The sequence below is a fragment of the Aquarana catesbeiana genome, linkage group LG02 (genome assembly GCF_042186555.1).
Source record: "Aquarana catesbeiana isolate 2022-GZ linkage group LG02, ASM4218655v1, whole genome shotgun sequence".
NCBI lineage: Eukaryota > Metazoa > Chordata > Amphibia > Anura > Ranidae > Aquarana > Aquarana catesbeiana.
The window spans coordinates 328796454-328817967 of record NC_133325.1 but is presented as its reverse complement, the minus strand read 5'-3'; the positions used below and the strand labels follow the sequence as shown (position 1 = coordinate 328817967).

Here is a 21514-nt window from a genome sequence, read left to right as displayed (position 1 = left end):
TTCTTCTGTGGGCAGAGAAGCACTTGCTATCCCTGTCAGCAATCCACCCAAAGGGGACCCTGAACAGAGTGGCGGATTTCCTGAGCAGGTACCCCATTCAGGAAGCAGAGTGGTCTCTGAATCTGGAGGTCTTCGCAACGATTGCCAGTATGTGGGGACAGCCAGAGGTGGACCTGTTTAAGGCTGCAACTAACTATTATTTTCATAATCAATTAGTTGGCCGATTTTATTGTTTCGATTAATTGGTTAATAAACCTTAAAAAAAAAAAAAAAAGTGTAGTGTATAATTTTAGTTAATATGTAAAGTTTCAAAAAAGGCAATTTTATTCTTAAGTATCTATATGCAGTGGTAAATTTAAATAATATAAAATAATAAAACTATATGGTTAGGGAGCAAAATATCTAATACACTCTGAGAATAACAGACAGAAGAGATATACTGTATATACTATTAGTGGAGATATACTATATATACTATTAGTGGAGATATACTGTATATGCTATTAGAGGAGATGTACTGTATATAGTATTAAAGGGTAAATATCATCAGACTCAGAGATCAAATTTTTTTTTATTTAAAAAAAAAATCAATGTCTTCCTTCAAAAAAAAAAAAAATGTAATTTTAAGAACCTTCATTCGATTTTCTAATCGTTAGTGGGGTCAAATCGACGTTCATTTTCAACCACAGTGATGGTAACATTTGGAAATAATAGAAAACTTCTTGGTCAAAGGAATTTTCAGACAGTGTATGTGGTTTTCGTTCAGAAATTACATTCATTTTAAAAACAAAATGTTAAAAACAAGTGAAAATTTCCAACAACATTCTTTCATTCAGCAAATGTACAAATATTTTTCATCTGAATATTCTCGTCTGAAAATTGATCCGTGTGGCCAGCATAAGGTCAGTACACACCTATGTGGTTTACTTTTGATCTGTTTCTGCAGTTTTTTTTTGCTGTGCGTTTTGATTTTTGCGCACGTGATTTTGCTGCGATTTGCGTTTTTTGCTTTTTTTTTTTTTTTTTTTTTTTTGCCAATTTGTTGTTGGGCAGATTAAAAAACACAAATTGCTGCAAAAACACATTACATGCTTTTCTGCAGCTTCTCCATTGAAGTATATTGAACCAAAAAAGCACCGGTTTGCATTAAAAAAAAAAAGTCCCTGACCCTTTCCAAATACGCAGCTACTGAAAAAAGCCTTGATGTGAACGTGTCCAATAGGAAACCATGTTAATGAACTGTAGTGCGTTTCTGCAAAAAGCACCAAAAAACACAGATGTGAACCAGGACTAAGACTTTTAGTAACACAATGGGGTTAAAAAACTAAAATTAGCTCTTTATAGTACAAAAAAAAAGATAACTACTGTAAGGGGTTAATTTTTTTACCGTAGAACTGTGAAAGTAATATTTACAGTAGCGATTTGCTCTTTTTGTACTATAAAGAGCTCATTTTTAGTTTATTTTTAACCCCATTATGTTACTAGCCGATGAATCGATTAGAGAAATAGTAATCGATTAATTTCATTGATTAGTTGTCGATTAATCGATTAGTTTCAGCCCTAGACCTGTTTGCCTCAAAGGAGAATGCACAGGTTACTCAGTTCTTTTCCTTAATCGCGATGGATAGATAGGGATAGACGCTCTGGCGCATCCATGGAGATTTCACCTTTGCTATGCTTTCCCCCCGTTCCAGTCAATCCCACTGGTATTAACGAAGATCCAATTACTCAGTTTTGGCGGAAAAGGGGCCTGGTTCTCTACCATTCTGGGAATGGCGACCAAGCCTTGTTGGCATCTACCTCTCAGGCAGGATCTGCTAATCCAGGGTCCAGTAAATCGTCCAGAAGTGGCCAGCTTATCTCTCGCAGCCTGGTATCTGAGGAGCAGCTCCTAAAGGCTTTTCTGACCTTCTGATTACAACATTACTATCAAGTAGGAAAGGGGTAACAAGGGCCATCTATACTAAAGCCTGGAAGGTCTATAATTCATTCATATAATTCAATCTGCCCAAGACCCAAGGAGCCTTGTTTCTATCTTGGAGTTCTCGCAAGATGGGGCAGATAGGGGACTAGCAGTCAGTACCTTGAAAGTACAGGTTGCTGCGCTAGCGGTGTTCTTTGAAAAATCTGTGGCCTCTGAACCGCTGGTAGTCAGATTTTTTTAGAGCTCTTTCAAGATCAAAGCCAGCTCCGGTCAAGAATTTCCCTAAGTGGGATTTGTCGGTTGCCCTGCAATCCCTAGCAGGGAGACAATTTGAACCTCTGGAAGAAGCATCACTGAAATGTCTCGCTCTTAAGGCTGTGTTCCTAATAGCCATTACTTCAGCACGCAGGATCAGTAAGTTAGGGAACCTTAACTGTCAGTATTTCTGGATAGTTATTTTTTGGACAGACTCAAAGTTCTTACCAAAGGTAGCTTCAATATATAATCACTCACAAGAGATTGTGCTCCCAACCTTCTGTGCCAACCCAATCGGGGGAGAAGGAGACCTTGTTTCATACGTTGGATGTCAAAAGGATTTTGTTACGCTTTCTAGAAATTACAAAGGACTTTAGACGTACAGACTCGTTGTTTGTCCTTTTTTTTTTTTCAGGCGACAAGAAAGCTTGTTAGGCTTCTAGAAGATCATTAGCCAGATGGCTGAAGTTAGCCATCCTGGAAGCATACTCGCATGCGGGGTTGTCTCCACCAGAGGGAATTTGTGCACTCAACCAGAGCACTTGCGACCACTTGGGCAGAAAGAGCTGGTGCCACCCCTAAACAAATTTGCAAGGCAGCAACGTGGTCAAATTTCCGCACCTTTGTGCAACATTACAGACTGGACCTCACATCTGCCAGCGATCAGGCATTTGTCAGGAAGATCCTGCAGGCTGTTGTCCCACCCTAAGGGGTAAGTCTCTGTTATCCTCTCAGGTTCTGTCATGAAAGACGCCTTGGGAAAATTCAAGTTAGACTTAACGGTAACTTGTTTTCCAGAAATCTTTCAGGACAGCAACAACCCCCCCCCTATTAGTTTGATGTACTATGCTGTGACTAACGTATGTGCTTATGTGTTCCAGCTGGGGCCAGAGGTTCTCTTCTACAACTGGGGTGTGGTAGGGAGGTGCCTCCCTTTAAAGATCTGGAGGAAGAAGGGGTTTCCTGTGGTTCGGTGGGAGGAGTCACCATCTCTCAGGTGCTGTCCTGAAAGACTTCTGGAAAACATTTTTTTTACCTTTTTTAATGCATTTAAAGTGAAACTTTTGTGCTACAGGATCGCCCCCTTACCTCCTTTATACTTACCTGAGCCCGACTTTGGTCTAGGGCCGTGCCCAAAAGCAGGGGCTCTCTCCACTCTATCCTTCCTCACAGGGCAGATTGATCAATCAAAATCTGTGACTGGGCAGGGCAGAGCCACAGACAGGGTGGCTCAGAATCGAGCCCACAAGAGTACCCCCATAGAAAGCAGCTTTCTATGGAGGCACTTGCAGAAATGGGGGTGCCAAGAGCTCTGGCAGGAGACCCCAGAGCAAAGGGCCACATCCGGCCCCTGGACCGCAGTTTGGAGACGATTGACCTAAATTATTAAAACATTTGCTATACAGATTAATATGGTTTTGCAAATCTCCTAGAAGCTAATTTTAATATCTAGGGAACTTTGAGACGTAGTCTCTTCCCTTTGCAAGTGTCACCTGAAAAGCTGAATGACAATTGCTTGTGTGATACCAATAATCAGTGTTTGAAGGTACACTCTAATCACATTTTTATTATTTGGTATTTTTGCTTCAGGAATAGCTTGAATACTTCTGGCCAACTCCTGTGTGTAATGTCTGGCTTCCAGTAACCTTGTGAGTGTTTTGCCCTTTCTCAAGAATAATATTGTATTTAATGTTTTCCAAAATCAGTAGAGCATACACATGTACAGTGCAGAGTGGGTAAAATCTATATACAGTTTTGCTCATAAGTTTACATACCCTGGCAGAATTTATGATTTCTTGGCCATTTTTCAGAGAATATGAATGATAACACCAAAATATTTCTTTCACTTATGGTTCGTGTTTGGCTAAAGCCATTTATTATCATTCAACTGTGTTTACTCTTTTTTTAAATCATATTGAGAAAAAAAAATCCTTTAGTTCTGCTTTAAATACATTTGTGTGAACAAGATCTAACACTTAGAAACCTCTGTTGTGCATTGATATTAGAGGGCTACAGAAGAAATAGGGAGTCCGCGCTAATGGGTGTAATTAGAAGCCTAGGTGGGAAGTATATTCCTGAATTGATAGACTGCTGCCCTCACATACGCTGACTCCACAGGGGGTGGAATAAGCGAAAAAAGTGAAAAAAGAAAAGTGTGTGAGTGTGGCGCTGTCCCAAAGTTGTAAAAGAAATGTCTGCATATATACAATTTTATCCAAAGTGTCACGTGTGTATTCCCTTAAGTGAAATACGTGTGGCATTAACACCTGTTGTGTGCTTTGAGGAATCCCACAACGGACGCCTTTTTTCACTTATAGTGCACCGGGCACATACCCATATGAACTGTTTATTATCATAGAACCATTTGCATGGCACGTGTGTTTAGTACTTTTCAGAGTGACCTCTTTATAGGGCACTTGTCACTTTGCTATTTGCAACGTTTGTAAAGCAATATTTTAATATTTATTTAGCACTAGACACTTTAGAATTTTTTGCATATCACGTGTGATGTATTTATTGCAACTTTGTGTTTTCTAGTGTTTAGACATAGACCACTTCATGCTCTTAGCAGTGGTTAATACTGTTTTTTCCTTTTTGAGGGAATATAGCACAAGACACCTTGGATGCGATTTTTTGCACTCATTATGTTTCTTATGTTTAAATCACCAGTCACTTTAACCCACAGGAGTGGTAATAACTGCCACACATATTTCACTTAAGGGAATACACACGTGACACTTTGGATAAAATTGTATATATGCAGACATATTAGAGGGCTGCCAGGCTAAAATGATTCCACTGCAATAGAAAGTAGAAGGAAAAGACCTAGCATTCAATCCTTCTGTTATGAATGTTGAGGATAATTTTTCCACAATGCTTATAGCTACAGAGGTAAAGAGGGGGGATGGGGGTGGCTTGTTTCAAGATACATTTTTGCCTAAATTGCCTAACCCACCCTGCACCTATGCATGATTTGGTTGTTTGTTTACATCCAGCGCCAAAATTGTTCACTGTTCTGGTCATGTCTGCCATATAAACTTCTATGTGACCATTTCCCTTTGTCTTTTATCCCGGTCACAGCCCCATAGAAGTCTGTGTGACGCTACTACAACATTGTGTAAAAAAAAAAAAAAAAACAATGGATCCGCAGTCGTTGAGATGAGGCAAGTATGCATCTGTGCTGGGAGGAGGGTGGATTAGCTTAGAAAAGGGGGCAAAAAGAATAAGTGCACTTATTCTTTAAAATATTTTTTTTTGCATATTTAGACCATGTAAAACATTTTATGTGCATAGCCTGGGCACAAGTTCACTCTAAAGTGAGTAAAAACCATGCAGCAATGTGCATGTAAGTAAAATACAGCTTTTCTGGTCCATAACTGGATATCAAGTAAATACGGGAGAACTTCATCAAACTACCACTGTTCACACTGAGTAAATCAGGCCTTCTGTGCAGTTTTTTAATAGACCCTATTTTGTACTGTAGACCTTATTCGGTAAGTCTCAAAGATGAAGTTTTGAGAATCATAGGCTTTGTTAATTTTTCAGAAAAACTTGTTTGGAGTAGTAATACATACACGGTTATGCACTTGCTCAAAATCCATCTAATTATTTAATATAAGCCAAAAACATGTCCCCAGCTGCTCCAACTGTAAGATTGTAATAAACATTTGAACAAAGTTAAACAGAAAGTATATATACATTAAATAAAATCTACCTTCTGCTGTAGAAAGAAAATGCACCTAGGTAAAGATATTAAATATCTCCTTGTTTTATCAAAATGCCTGGACAAAAAAATAAATTCTTATAACTGTACAAGTATTGTGGCTTGGCTGTAAAATGTTGTCAGAATAAATCCTCTACTACACATTACTCATGAAGTTGACAAGGTTTAACTTTAGATTAAAAAATTGCAGTTCTTCACTTGTATCTAGCTGCTTGAACTTTTCACTTTTGAAGTGTCCTCAGCGCACGACATTTAACTCCATGCCATGATGATTTTGCTGAAGTTTACAAAAGCACCTTTGTTTGGTTTGCTGTTGGAGGAAAATAAAAATAGGTTTAGGTGGTGGTCTCAACCAATGACATGATACTTTCTATAAGGCAAACTCTTCCCGAAAGTAGAAATGCAGGTCCAGATCTGAACTGTGCTTTGCTATTTATTGATGCCTGTTCTATTGTGTGCTTTGTGTTTTAAAATTAGCCACTGTAAATAGTAGGAAAAACAAGTAGCATAAGTGTTTTTATCACCACAAAAAATTCTTATACGTATTAACCACTTGCCGACCGCCCCATAGCACATTTACTGCTATAGGGCGGCCACACTGCGCAGGGTCTTGTAAAACATGCGTGACTCTGCACTTCCAGGTTTCGGCCGCATATGCGTGATGCCGACGGCTCGCTCCCACTGTGATTTTACACAGCGGGAGCTGATCAGCGAGTCGCCCGAACCCGGTGTCTGCCGTCACCCGCTAATTGTTCGGTACACTGACAGAACGACAGTCTACGTATGTAAACAAGGCAGATTGCCATTCTGTCAGTACAGAAACATGGATCCTGTGTTTCTGTAAAGCAGACTAGTAAAAGGACCTCCCCCACTAGACTGAAACATTAGCGAGCGCACACGGTTAACCCTTTAATCGCCCCTGGTTTTTAACCCCTTTCCTGCCAGTGTCAGTACAGTGACCATGCATATTTTTAGCACTGATCACTGTATTGGTGTCACTTGTGCCCAAAAAAGTGTCAGGTGTCCAATTTGTCTGCAGCAATATCGCAGTCCTGCTGCTATAAGTCGCTGATTCCCGCCCTTACTGTAAAAAAAAAAAATCCCATAGTTTGTAGACGCTGTCTTGTGCAAACCAATCAATATACCCTTATTGGGATTTTTTTCCCCAAAAAAATAGCAGAATACATATTGGCTTAAATTGATGAAGAAATTCGATTTTTTACATTTTTTTTATTGGATATGTTTTAGAGCAGTAAATATTGTTTTTTGTCAAAATTGTCAGTCGCTCTTTGTTTCTAGCGCAAAAAAATTAAAAATGCAGAGGTGATCAAATAGCACCAAAAGAAAGCTTTTTGCTGGGAAAAAAAAGGACAATTGTCAGTTGAAGTAACGCAGTGCCGTATTGCAAAAAATTGCCTGGGGGGGGGGGGGGGTAAACCTTCTGTGGGTGAAGTGGTTCATGATCTGCATAACTGGGGGCATGTCAGAGTTGTCATTCGCCTACATAGTTTGTAGCAGCTGATATGGTGCTGGTCTCCAGAGCAGTTATTGTATGTTGTCTGTATATTACAGTTTAATTTTAAACAAGAGCTCAGAGCACAAGTATCCAGATACATTTGGTCCATCATTTCCAGAGCACGATTCTGCCTAAAATTCTCAATTGCCTTCACAACCTGCACCTGCTGGTAGAGGCATAAGTGGAGCATGTGGTGGTGAATACAGATGTAGCCAGGCAGGAAAATGTTCCTAGATTTGCATGCTATTAATGACTACTTTCCCTAGTCTTCCCACTTTGACGATTAAGCATCTCCCTGCCTTTTTGTTTTTTTTTTTCAAATCTTGCTCCATCTTTATTTTTGTAGCCCCGGTCCACTGTGCTCCCAGGCCAGAGCCACCTGAACCGGCTTGAGAGATTTTACACAGCAGGTGTCACCTCTCCTCAGCCGCAAGTGAAGGGAGGAGGAGCTGTTCAAGGAGAGAGGAGAGGTAAACTCCAGCCTGTAAGTTTTATTCAAGGATATTCTCAAGCACTGAGTTACTAACAGGGAAGAGACTGTTTTTATGTGACGGGGACAGGAGACAAACTGGGAGAAAGGAGAGGGGAAAAACTGCTAGGAGCCTCTTGGAACTGTGGGGGATGTAGTCCTCAGGAGACAGCCTCTGAAGTGAGAACTGTATGGGACTGCAAGTCCCAGGAGGACGTTGTGCTCCAGAAAGGAGGAAAAGGGAGGAGAAGCCAGGGCACCTAGCAGTCTCATGTGGAGAATGAGAGATGACTGTTGGAGAGTGCCACTAACTCAGAGATGCTGTTGTTGCCAGAGCTTGCCGCGGTGTCAGAGGGAGACTGCGTCTGCATATGCACAGATGCTGCAGCCACCAGAGAGATCCAGCAGGCTGGATGAAAGGAACATTATTGGTTTCAGGAGAGAGCACCACGACAGTGTCCAGAGTCACCTCCAATGCCACAGCAGGAGGTAGCTTCACAACAGACTGCATAGTGGTGATAGGCTGTTGGCTACAACTGCTCTAATCTCTTTAAAAAGACAGTGCCGCCCTAACTTGGGACATAATTTGGACGAACACCCTTTACTGTTGGGTACAAGCAGATCTGACTGCTCCAACATATAATGCCACCCTGGCTAGCAAGAGGGATTTTGGATAGACTCAAGGACCTTTTTGCTTTTAATAACACATTTAGTTAAGACCACCCTATATTTATGGCTCAGGTACAGAAATACTTGGTCCTCTCATTGTTGCATTGTACAGATTTGTTTATTTCGTTATTGTTTATTGCTGTTGCTGTATGTTATTGTTGTCCTTGTTTGGTGTATAGCCCAAATAAATCCCTCCTTTTACAGCATTGATTTGTGGGAGGGTGTGGTGTTGCCGGAAGCATCGTTGTCGTCTGGAATCAGGGAACCTATGCATTTTATTGACTGACATTTCTCAGCTGTGTGCTGACTTCGTCTGCACTGCATATGGCTGAATCAGTGCTTGGAAACTCGGGTAAGAGTGAGAATACCAATCTGTATCAGCCATTTTCATCCAGGGTTTCATGTAACCTTAGGGTTACTCTAGAGGTTGCTAGGACTTCCTGAGCTGGGGCTAAGTTATGTCCCATTTGATGGTACCTGAATAGTTTAGGGTCAGCATCACTTGGCAGAGCCAACAGTAAAGAGACAATGGTCTTTTTAGCTTCCTGTAAGAGTGCCATTCTAAACACCACTGTAAGGGGGACATTCTCCACACTAGGCACCAATGTAAGGGGCCAATTGGATTTAGGTGGGTTGTCCTGATATCTGAAAATTATTTCAATGGTTCTTATGGGTAAAAAGTTTGAGGAAGATTGATCTATACAGTAGTTATGAAAACCTGCTATCAATAAAATCTCTGGAAGTAATGTTTATTCATGGTTTAGATTTAGAATCAATTACTGTCCAACAAGTATACTGGTACTGCCCACACCTCCCTCTCTTTCCACCTGCTCTTTCGAAATGCACTGCATTCGTCTTTTCTCTCCAGCTTGTCTGAGGGTCGCAGTCATTTATCGGCCTCCTGGACCAGTGTCACGCTTTCTGGATGACTTCTCTGCATGGCTACCCTATTTTCTCTCATCCGAAGTGCCTGCCATCATCCTAGGTGACTTTAACATTCCAATCAATGTTAATAATGCTACCACTTCTAAACTACTCAACCTAACCTCCTCTTTTAACCTAACACAATGGACACAAACCACCACCACTCACTCCAACGGCAACACTCTCGACCTTGTATTCTCCCATCGCTGCACTCCCTGCAATCTCTCCAATGCACCCTTTCCTCTCTCTGATCACAACCTTATCCGTTTCACACTCTCCTTGTCTCCTATATCCCATGCTGCCAACCCACAAACCACTACCCGCAGGAACCTTCGCAACCTCAAACCTTCCCTTCTTCACTCTGCTACTGATGGCCTTTATGACAAAATTGCACCCCTGTCCTGCCCAGACCTAACCACTTCCATCTACAACACCACGTTGTCATCCTCCCTAGACGTACTTGCTCCCCTTTCTACATGCAGAACCAGGCCCCATCTGCCACAACCCTGGCAAACAGACGACACCAGAAGTCTCAAGAGACACAGCCGTGCTCTTGAGCGAGCATGGCGTAAATCTAAATCCCTGCAAGATTTTACCCTCTACAAATCTGCCCTTCTCAAATACAACTGCCTCCACGCTGCTAAACAAACCTATTACAACACTCTCATCAAAACCCTCTCATCCAAACCTCGTCAACTCTTTTCTACCCTTAATTCCTTACTTCACCCCCCACTGCCCCCACCCACCAACTTGCTTCCCGCTCAACATATTGCCAACCACTTCAATAGAAAAATCAACACAATTCGCAAGGAGATATCCAGCATTCATATTCCTCCCCTACCCAACATATCGGGTCCAACACCACACTCAATACTCTCCTCCTTTTGCCCAGTTACCACAGAAGAAGTTGATAAACTCCTCTCCATGGCCCACCTCACTACATGTCCCCTGGACCCTGTCCCCTCTCAATTACTGCGACCACCTTCCCACTCTATCCTCAACTCCCTAACCCACATCTTCAACCTTTCCCTCTCCTCCGGCACCTTTCCTTCCCCGGTCAAACATGCACTGGTTACCCCCATACTCAAAAAACCCTCACTAGACCCCACCTGTTTGAATAACTTAAGACCTATCTCCCTGCTCCCGTTTGCCTCCAAGTTCATCGAATGCCTTGTTCATGACCAAATGAGTCGCTACCTCACGGACAACAACCTTCTCGACCCCCTACAGTCTGGCTTCCGCCTACAACATTCTACTGAAACTGCCCTACTAAAACTCACCAATGACCTAATAACTGCCAAAACCAATGGCCACTACTCCATACTCATACTTTTAGACCTCTCTGATGCCTTTGACACAGTTGACCACCTGCTGCTCCTCAGCAAATTACACTCCCTTGGCCTCCGTGATTCTGCATTATCCTGGTTCTCCTCCTACCTATCTCAGCGCACTTTCAGTGTCACTTACAACTCCATCTCCTCCGCTCCTCTTCCTCTTTCTGTTGGGGTACCCCAAGGCTCCGTCCTTGGGCCTCTCCTTTTCTCACTCTATACCTCTTCCCTGGGCCAGTTGATAACCTCCCATGGCTTCCAATACCACCTCTATGCCGATGACACACAGATCTATCTCTCCACTCCTCAACTCACCCCTACTATCTCCTCACAGATCTCAAACTTGCTGAATGACATATCTGTATGGATGTCACACCACTTCCTCAAACTTAATCTTTCTAAAACTGAGCTTGTTATATTTCCTCCTTCACGGTCTCCCTCCTGTGACTTCACCATTAATATCAACAACACAAACATTGGTCCCTCCACACATGCCAGGGTCCTGGGTGTAATCCTTGACTCTGACCTCTCCTTCAGCCCCCATATCCAATCACTGGCTAAATCCTGCCGCCTTAACCTCCGCAACATCTCCAGAATTTGACCCTTCCTGACTTATGACACCACAAAGCAACTTATTCACTCCTTGATTATTTCCCGCCTCGACTACTGCAACTCTCTCCTTAATGGCCTACCCTTAAGCAGGCTATCCCCCCTTCAGTCTATTATGAATGCTGCTGCTAGACTAATACACCTCACTAATCGATCCGTGACTGCTGCTCCTCTCTGCCAATCCCTTCACTGGCTTCCCCTACCCCACCGTGTAAAATTCAAAATGCTAACCATAACATACAAGGCCATTCACAACATCGCCCCCATCTACATCACCAACCTCATCTGCAGATATCGCCCAAATTGCCCCCTCCGCTCCTCCCAGGACCTCCTGCTCTCTAGCTCCCTTGTTACCTCCTCCCATGCTCGCCTTCAGGACTTCTCCAGAGCCTCTCCCATCCTCTGGAATTCCCTGCCCCAGTATGTCCGATCAGCCCCTACCCTGTCCACCTTTAGGAGATCCCTGAAAACTCATTTATTCAGGGAAGCCTATCCCACACGCACATAACTGTCCCTCAGCCACCCCATCCAATCATTCTTTGCAGCTATTACCTTTTGTACCACCACCTTTAGAATGTACCACCACCCTTTAGAATGTAAGCTCTACGAGCAGGGCCCTCCTGTACCTTTTGTATTGAACTGTACTGTAATTGTGTTGTCCCCCTTATACATTGTAAAGCGCTGCGTAAACTGTTGGCGCTATATAAATCTTGTATAATATAATAATAATATACCCATAGATTGCTTGGTCTGTGCTCATTAGCAGTACCCCTACTCTGTGCTAATAACCTGCACTAGACTGTGTCTGCAAACTACAGACAGGTGTATGAGGGTCCTTTATTGGTTGGCAACCAACGGCAGACTCTGTCCAAAATAGTAAAGTAGCCATATACGGATTTTTTTTTTTTTTTTTTTTTAACAGTCCCCTAGAAACTAGATGCAACCAAGATTTTTCCCGTTGTCTGTGCCACCTGCCCCTTTCTGCTCTCCTCCCCCCTCTATTGGCTGCATATATTCTGCAAATAGCATGCACACTTTGTGCGTCGGTGGTTTAGGTGACAGTTTCACTGTGAAATGAATTGCAATATAGAAAATGTAATGCATGCAGACTTGGCCAGTCTGGGAATAATCCTACAATTCATGGGTCATAATTGTGGATTCCTGAAGTTGCATGAATCTATGCAGATTCAGTCATCACTAATTATGTATATTAAAAAAAATGTCACAGACTAATAATTAGCATGGCACTTTGGAGCCTAAAGTACAGTTGTAAAGTATAGAATAAAGCTGATGTTTAGTATACATTTTATTTGGGATACAGCACCATTAGTTCTGTGTGATGGGTACAGATGCCTGCTTTTTCTAAAAGTCTCCCCTCTGTGCTTCCTCATAGTCACCAGCTAAGATCCTTTTCTTTTTTTTTTTTTTTTAATCATCTTCATTTTTATTATTTTCCAATATCAAAAAAGGAAAAAAACATACATCATAAAATATCATATAGTATTACATAGTACAAAGAAAGAAACAGCATTATTATTACTATACCTTCCCTCTCCCTCCCTCTCAACCTACTCCCACCCTCCCACACACCACTCAGTCGTTAGTTGTGCATGTACTTCAGTAATTGTAAAGCCAAAGAAGGGAGAAGCCATCTCCCTGAGCAAGAGAAGTGTAAAAGAGAGAAGCATCCAGTGTCACGTAAGGGAGAGAAAACCAAGATGAGGGGGTGGCCAGGAACGTGAGAGAATCTCTCACCATCCCCTTATAGTGGACACCCCATCTCATCCAGCCAGGGCCTCCACATTCTTTCAAACTTACTGTGATTACCCTGCCTGATACATATCGCCCTTTAACTCCATACCATTGAATTAATGGTCTCAACCCAGTTCTCCACTGTCGGGGGAGTCTGTGCCTGCCATTTCTGTGCTAATAATTTTCTCGCCTGAAACAGGCATCTCAACTCTACTTCAATGGCACTGGTCGGAACTCTACCTTCCTCCAAGCTTCCTAATAGGCAAGTCTTGACCTCCGGTTCTAGTGTAATCCCAAAAGTTTTATTTATGCTGGCTACTATCTCCGCCCAATATCTAAATAGCTTGGGACACTTCCACACCATGTGGATCAGATCTCCTGACGCCTTACATCTGGGGCACTCATCATTTTGTCTCCTTCCGAATTTAAACATTTTTGGGGGGGTATAGTAGGCTCTATGAATTAGGAACAAGTGGGATACGTTCTGCAAGGGAGAGATCGGGACCAGGTCTCCTCGTTCTAAGATCCTATCCCATTGTTCCGTAGTTATTACCCCCACGTCTCTCTCCCATCCCACTCTACTCCTAGAGGGTCCTACTCCACTTATTATTCTAGCCCCCAATCCAGCCTACAACTCAGAGATTAGTCCCTTAGTTGCAGTTGGTTTAATTATTTTTAAAAGTGTGGGGATCTGGGTCCATTCAATGGTTTGTGACCCAAACTGTGCTTGAATGGCATGCCTTATCTGCAGGTATTTATGAAAAGCTTTATTTGATATATCAAATTCCCGTCTTAGGTCCGCAAATGTCTTCATGAGATTGCCCTCATATAATTGAGCCAATCGGTTAATACACAGCCTGTCCCATTCCCTAGGTCTCTCTATATTCCTTACTTCCGCCAAATTTTAGTTTTTCCATAAGGGGGTGTATTCTGTTACCCCATTATATCCCATTAATGCCTTCGTTACCTGCCATACTTTGCTGACTAATTTTATCGTTGGGCAAGTATGAATAAATGAGTCCGCCTCTAACACCTCCACTAGTATACTATGTGGGGTCCCCATTATCATTCTGTTGCAAGGGTTTCCCCCTCCCAGGACTCCACAACCCCTTAGATGTTGCAACTGGGGTGCCAGGAAATATGATCTCGGGTGTGGGACCACCGTACCCCCTTCTTTAACCGATAATTGCATGGTTTGTAAACTGATCCTAGATTGACCCTTCCTCCAAATGAATTCCATGAAAAGGGATTCTATTCTCTTGAACCACTTCTGAGCTATACAAATGGGAGAGTTATGGAAGGGAGTCGGCTCCAAATATCTCCCTTTTGCTTTGATTTAAGTAACAATGGGACTAAGTTATCATTGATATACTGGTTTATGTCGCTCGTGATTCAGATACCAAGATATTTCAGCTTGGCAACCACCCTCTAGTGGGGAGCTCCAGGCGATATCTGGTTACTAAGTGAGTCAACCGGTAGCAGAGCCGATTTCTCCCAGTTGACATCTAGACCAGAAAATCGCCCAAATTCAACAACCATTTGTATCACGGTGTCTAGCGAGGTTTCAACGTCTCCAAGAATAAACAAAACGTCGTCCGTGTACAGTGCTATCTTGTCATCCTCCATTTGCCGCTGGAACCCGTGTATATCTAGTCATAATTGCTAGTGGTTCCATTGCAAGAGCGAACAATAGAGGGGACAAAGGGCAGCCCTGTCTCGTCCCTCTCTCCAACTGGAATAATTCTGAATATTCATTGTTAATTTTTATTTTAGCTCTTGACTCACTGTAAAGTATTTTCACCCACCTAATAAAGGATGGGCCAATCCTGAATCTCTCTAGCACCCTCCATAAGTGGTACCATTCTAGGCTATCGAAGGCCTTGGCAGCGTCCAAGGCCAGAATGGCCTTCGAACCTGCATTGTCAGTTGGAATATGCATGTTTAAAAAGACTCTTCTAATGGTACTAGTTGATCTGTTGGGAATGAAGCCCGACTGGTCAGGGTGTGGAAGATTTTTTTTTAGCAAACACATGTACCTTCAGTAATGGGATACACCCCATTACAAATAACTTATTTGTGTGGTGCTGCATCCTAAAAAATGTATACTAAACTTAAGATTTAATGTCTATTGTCTTGAGAGAAATATAGGGACTGCAATTGCTGGCTGCTTTTTGAATGTGCCTATTTTGCTGAACCACAGGCTTATTAGTTTCTGAGTCACAGACCCGAAGGCAGTATGCGGATCTAGAAAGTAAAGGAGTAATGTCAAATCTCATCTGCACCCCTTCTGGATGGTAACGCAATACAAAAGGGTCATGACAGCCAAACAATTAGCATTTTTACAAGAAGAAACCAGCAGTGGCAGCCAACATGTTTATTTCCTTGTAGGTTTCCATTAAAAAAAGTGAACATATTTAAGCTTCTCTTACCACAAGAAGTATCGAGTTCCTTGGAACACACCATCATGCTTCCCAAGATCTCCTCCTTCCAGTTCCACTCCTAGGTACACTTCTTCTCTGCCAGGCAGGGGACCCTTGTACTGCACTGTTCCCTTACTTATTTTGCCACCTGGATGCGAGAATTTCACTAAATCACCAAGTTTCAGATCTGCAGCACTTTTCGGAGCAAATGGGCGTCTTGGCAAAACAGACGAATGTTGCCTAAATATCAATTAACACTAGGTCAGATAAGGAACACTGAAGTATACAGTGATAAATGTAATAATATGTTATCAGAAGTGCTCCAATTTAGCTGAAGTCGTAATCCTAATTCACATGAGAAACATCAAACATTTAGTTGGCCATTCCCAAAATTGTTGTGGAAAATGCAAATACATTTAACTATAGTAAGGGGTTTTGTATATATTTATATGGTCTGGAGTAAAAAATAAAAGTGGTCTGTAGTCAGAAAAATTACATATTCAATTTTAAAAAACGCTTTTGCCTCCATTCGAGGTTTCACGGAGAGACATTGAGGTTTGCTTTGCAAGGGTGTGAATATAAAAAATATATACAGTTACATAGGTTGAAAAAAGACACAAGGCCATCTAGTTCAACCAAAAAAAAAATACAATCCCATGTACGCAGTCCTATACCCACAGTTGATGCAGAGGAAGGCGAAAAACCCCAGCAAAGCATGATCCATTTTGTTATAGCAGAGGAAAAAATGTGGCTGCCCCATTATGTGCAATAAACACTTCTAACCTATTGAGAACACAAAAGTAAGGCGCTACACCCAAAACCAAGTAAATGAATAACTCAAAACAACTATATAGATAAATATATAAATCCAACTTATCAAAACTTCCAAAAAAAGTCCATAGAGTTAGTGAATAAATAGTCCCAACACCGTGAACAATGATAATATAATTTGTGACTCTTCTTTATTCCTCCTATTCGGGTGCATGTGCCACCAAGTGTGGTAAGAAACAGGAAGCATTACCAATTACAAATTAAAACATGATAACAGTTCATATATTTCACCAAAATAATTTAACCCCAGAAGGGGAGAATCACAGTGGGACAATTGATCAAAGATGGCATCTCTCTCAACTAGTTTTGTGGACAATAGCCGCTTTGTCAGGAGGGTATCTGTAACTTAATTAGCAAATTGATCAGAGAACAATGTAATTGCCTGAAGGCATAAGCGATAAACAGGATAATTGAACAAAATATTTATGTAGATGGGGGGTGGGGGGGGGGAAGGGTTGCTTATGCATGTCCCGGCAGGCGCAAGGCGCCACCACCAAGGGGGGTCCCCCGCAGCAACTCGGGGGAACTACCAATCATGATGAAATGGAATCTGGATAAATAAAGTAGGGCAAAAAGAATAGGTATGCTATGTACTTACAAAGCCATAAAATAGTGGACCAGTGAAAAATTGTGAATTAAGTGGTGGAGAGCATTATGGGACTGGTGATAATTGTGTAAAGAATAGTGAAATGGGAGGGGTGAGGGAGGACAGAGTAGAGAGGGGATCTACCTTGATCCATGCCAGAACCCGTTGGTCAACTGTAAAAGCGGCTAGAATCAAAAGGTGGAAAAGGTAGGGGACAGGAACTATATGTGCCCTGCTAAGCCCCCCCGGCAGTAATGATTTTTAAGCACTTAAAAAAGGTAACCAGCATTTATTTTTATTATTTTTTTTTTTGAAGTTCTATGTTTATGGGATATAGAACAAATATAGAGTATATATTATCCAGGCTGCAAAGGTGGAAATACACTTACACTCACTTGAGCAAGCTTAACATTTTTGGCGGTAAGGGGGTCTGTAGCACTGAAATCTGGTATTCATATGTGATGTAAAACCTGATTATCTGGATTGTATGAGTACATTATGATGCTTGAGTATGAGAAACCTAAAATAAAGGTCTGTCCATTGCTAACGGTGATCACTGAGGTTGTAAGAATATATCCCACAAGAAATGGTTATTAGTAATGAGAGCATGAGATGATCATGTCGATTGAAATGTGGGCTGTCTATAGAATGTATTGGAAAGTTGGTGAGACTATTGGAATAGAGGGAGAGGAAGGATTGAAGGGGAAGAGTGGAGACCGTTCCTGGACATGATCACCCCTTGAATTGGGGAACAAACGCTCCTAGACCTATGCTATAGGTCTAGCACACAGGTACAGGTCCACTCTTACTTTCAGTGTCTGGTGGAGCACTGGAGAAGCTTAATTTATCTTTCAGCACTGGGACTTGGTTTTAAAATCACTATTGCTTTAGGCGAAGGACATTCAATAGTGGATTTTGCATGAAATAAGGAATTAACGTGATTTTTTTATTTTTTTTTCTTCAAACTGAATATTGTAAATTATTAGCATTAGTTTTGGACCCACATCACTGGATTCCATTTGGTGCAATATTTATCACACCTCTTTCTGAAAGAGGATTATATGTTATTACACTTGTTATAGGAATATTGAATTCATTTATTTTCACATTATTGGCACATCACATTTGCATGTATATACAGTTGTGCTCAAAAGTTTGCATACCCTGGCAGAAATTGTGAAATTTTGGCATTAATATTAAAAATATGACTGATCATACCAAAAACTGTCTTTTATTTAGGGATAGCAATCGCTTGAAGCCATTTATTATGACATAGTTTTTTGGATCCTTTTTAAATCATTATAACAGAAATCACCCAAATGGCCCTGATAAAACGTTTACATACCCTGGAATGTTTGGCCTTGGTACAGACACAGAAGGTGGCACACACAGGTTAAAATGGCAATTAAAGGTTAATTTCCACATTTGTGGCTTTTTAAATCACAATTCGTGTCTGTGTATAAATAGTCAATAAGTTTGTTAGCTCTCACATGAATGCATTAGGCAAGCTAGACATTGAGCCATGAGGAGGTAGAAAAGAACAGTCAAAAGACCTGCCTAACAAGGTATTCAAACTTTACAAAGATTGAAAAGGAATGGAAAAGGAAGTGTAGCGCTTAAAAATAAAAATCAATAATAAAATTCATCAAACATTTGATCGATCAGCATAAAGTCCCTTTAAGGTGTCTTCATATGTGGAAGGAAAGATAGACCATCACCCAATAGTACTGACTCTTATTTTATCTTATTTTATCATTTTTATCTTCTATAAATTGATTTGTATCGATCATTGTGCAATGAGCATTGTTTTCTATTTTTATATATATATGTGGATGCTGGAGCATGCCTGCAGTAGGTCTTTTCTGGATGTGGAGTGATTCCCTTACCCTTAATGGTCTGACATGATGTGGAGCAGCTTTAACCGCATGTGTAGTGGAACAGTGTTTGTAGGAAGGATCGATGGTGCCGCTATTCAGTATATTTAAAAGTGTATACCCCATACACTGATGGCAAGAGTCAGTACTATTGGTCTATCTTTCCTTCCATATATGAAGACACCTTAAAGGGACTTTATGCTGATCGCTCAAACTTTTTGGTGAATTTTATTATTGATTTTTTTTTTTTTTTTTTAAGCGCTACACGTCCTTTTCCATTTCTTTCAATTGTACCAAGCAATCTAGTGTTAGCAGCTTTTTATTTTTATTTTTTGCATTTTATTATTTATTTCCTTTGTATTTGGCACAACAAATCCCTGTACTAAAGATGGAAAAGGATATAAAAAATATATCAAAAGCATTGAATATGCCAGTCAGTACTGTTCAATCACTTAAGAAGTGGAAAATTAGGGTCTCTTTTGATACCAAGCCAAGATCAGGCGATTTCAGCCACAACTGCCAAAGCAACTGTTCGGGATACAAAGAAAAACCCACAGGTAATCTCAGGAAAAATACAGGCTGCTGTGGAAAATGATGGTGTGGTTTTTTTTTTAAAGGAGCACAATACGATTATACTTGAACAAAACAGAGCTGCATGGTCAAGTTGCCAGAAAAAAAGCCTTTACTGTACAAGTTCCACAAAAAAGCCTGGTTACAATATGCCCAGCAACACCTTGACATGTCTCATTGGCTTTTTGTGGCATTGGCACAGTAAAGGCTTCCTTCTGGCAGCTCAACCATGCAGCTCTTTTTTGTTCAAGTATCGTTGAATTGTGCTCCTTAAAAACAACAACGCCATCTTTTTGGAGAGCAGCCTGTATTTCTCCTGCGGTTACCTGTGGGTTTTTCTTTGTACCATGAGCAATTCTTCCATCAGTTGTGGCTGCAATTTTTCTTGGTCTACCTGACTTTGGCTTGGTATCAAAGAGCCCCTAATTTTCCACTTTTCAATAAGTGATTAAACCGTATTGGCTGGCATATTCAAGGCTTTGTACATCTTTTTTATATCCTTTTCCATATTTGTAAAGTTTCATTACCTTGTTATTATTATACAGGATTCATATAGCGCCAACAGTTTACGCAGCACTTTACAATATAAAAGGGAGACAATAAAGTTATAATACAATAAAATACAAGAGGATTAAGAGGGTCCTGCTCAGAAGAGCTTACAATCTAATAGGGTGGGGCAGGTGGTACAAAAGGTTGTAACTGCGGGGAATGAGCTGGTGGAAGTGGTAGGAGATTAGTTGGAGACATGATAGGCTTTCCTGAAGAGATGAGTTTTCAGGGATCGCCTGAAGGTAGCAAGAGTAGGGGAAAGCCGGATAGATGGAGGTAGCGAGTTCCAGAGGATGGGAGAGGCTCTGGATAAATCCTGGAGACGAGCATGGGAGGAGGAGATGAGAGAGCTTGAAAGCAGGAGGTCTTGAGAAGAGCGGAGAGGTCGATTTGGGTGATATTTGGAGACAAGATTAGTGATGTAGCTCAGGGCAGAGTTGTGAATGGCTTTGTATGTTGTGGTTAGTATTTTGAATTTAATTCGCTGGGTGATTGGGAGCCAGTGTAGGGATTGGAGTAGAGGGTTGGCAGACACTGAGCGGTTGGTAAGGTGGATAAGTCTGGCAGCAGCATTCATGATAGACTGAAGAGGGGATAGTCTATGGAGAGGTAAGCCAATGAGAAAGGAGTTGCAATAGTCAAGGCGAGAGATAACAAGGGAGTGAATGAGGAGCTTGGTGGTTTCATTTGCTAAATTAGGGCTAATTTTAGAGATGTTACGGAGGTGAATTCTACAAACTTTTGACAATGATTGGATTTGAGGCTGAAATGGCAAGTCAGAGTCTAGGATTACACCTAGTACCCTGGCATGAGGGGTGGGACTAATGGTTGCATTGTTGATTTTAATGGAAAAGTCATGGAGGGGGGCACGGGCGGGGGGGGGGAATATTAATAGCTCAGTTTTAGAGAGATTTTGTTTAAGGAAGTGGTGCGACATCCATGCTGATATGTCAGTAAGTTAGTAATGCGAGAGGAGACTGAAGGAGTGAGGTGAGGAGTAGGCAGATTTGGGTGTATAAGTGGTATTGGAAGCCGTGGGTAGTTATTAAGTGACCAAGGGAGGAGGTGTAGATAGAGAAGAGAAGGGGTCCAAGAACCGAGCCTTGGGGGACCCCCACAGAAAGGGGCAATGGAGAGGAGGAGACAGAGTTGTAAGTGACACTGAAGGAGCGCTGTGATAAATAGGCAGAGAACCAGGATAGAGCAGAATCTCTGAGGCCAAGGGAATGTAGTTTATTGAGAAGGAGCGGGTGGTCAACAGTATCAAAGGCCGCAGAGAGGTCAAGTAGTAGGAGTATGGAGTACTGGCTGTTGGTTTTAGCAGTTAGTAAATCGTTAGTTTTAGTAAGGCAGTTTCTGTGGAGTGCTGCGAGCAAAAGCCAGACTGTAAAGGGTCAAGAAGGTTATTTTCATTGAGGTAGGAGCTAAGACGGTTGTAGACTAAGCGTTCTAGAAGTTTAGAGGTGAATGGATGGAAGCAATGAGATGGGTCTTAAGTTGTTCAGGTCGGT

At 41.6% G+C, this 21514-nt stretch overlaps 1 protein-coding gene across 2 annotated transcripts in view; it reads right to left on the bottom strand.

The window, feature by feature from the left end:
- Positions 1–602: 602 nt before the first annotated feature.
- Positions 603–21514, bottom strand: part of LOC141127932 (uncharacterized) — a 121663-nt gene continuing 100751 nt past the window's right edge. For both annotated transcript variants that reach the window (XM_073614834.1, XM_073614835.1), the window contains 2 exons: positions 15603–15833; positions 603–6213 (listed from right to left, as the gene is read on the bottom strand). In XM_073614834.1, the coding sequence (XP_073470935.1) occupies positions 6156–6213; positions 15603–15833 (289 nt within the window). In that variant the 3' untranslated portion in view covers positions 603–6155. The remainder of the gene's footprint in view (positions 6214–15602; positions 15834–21514) is intronic.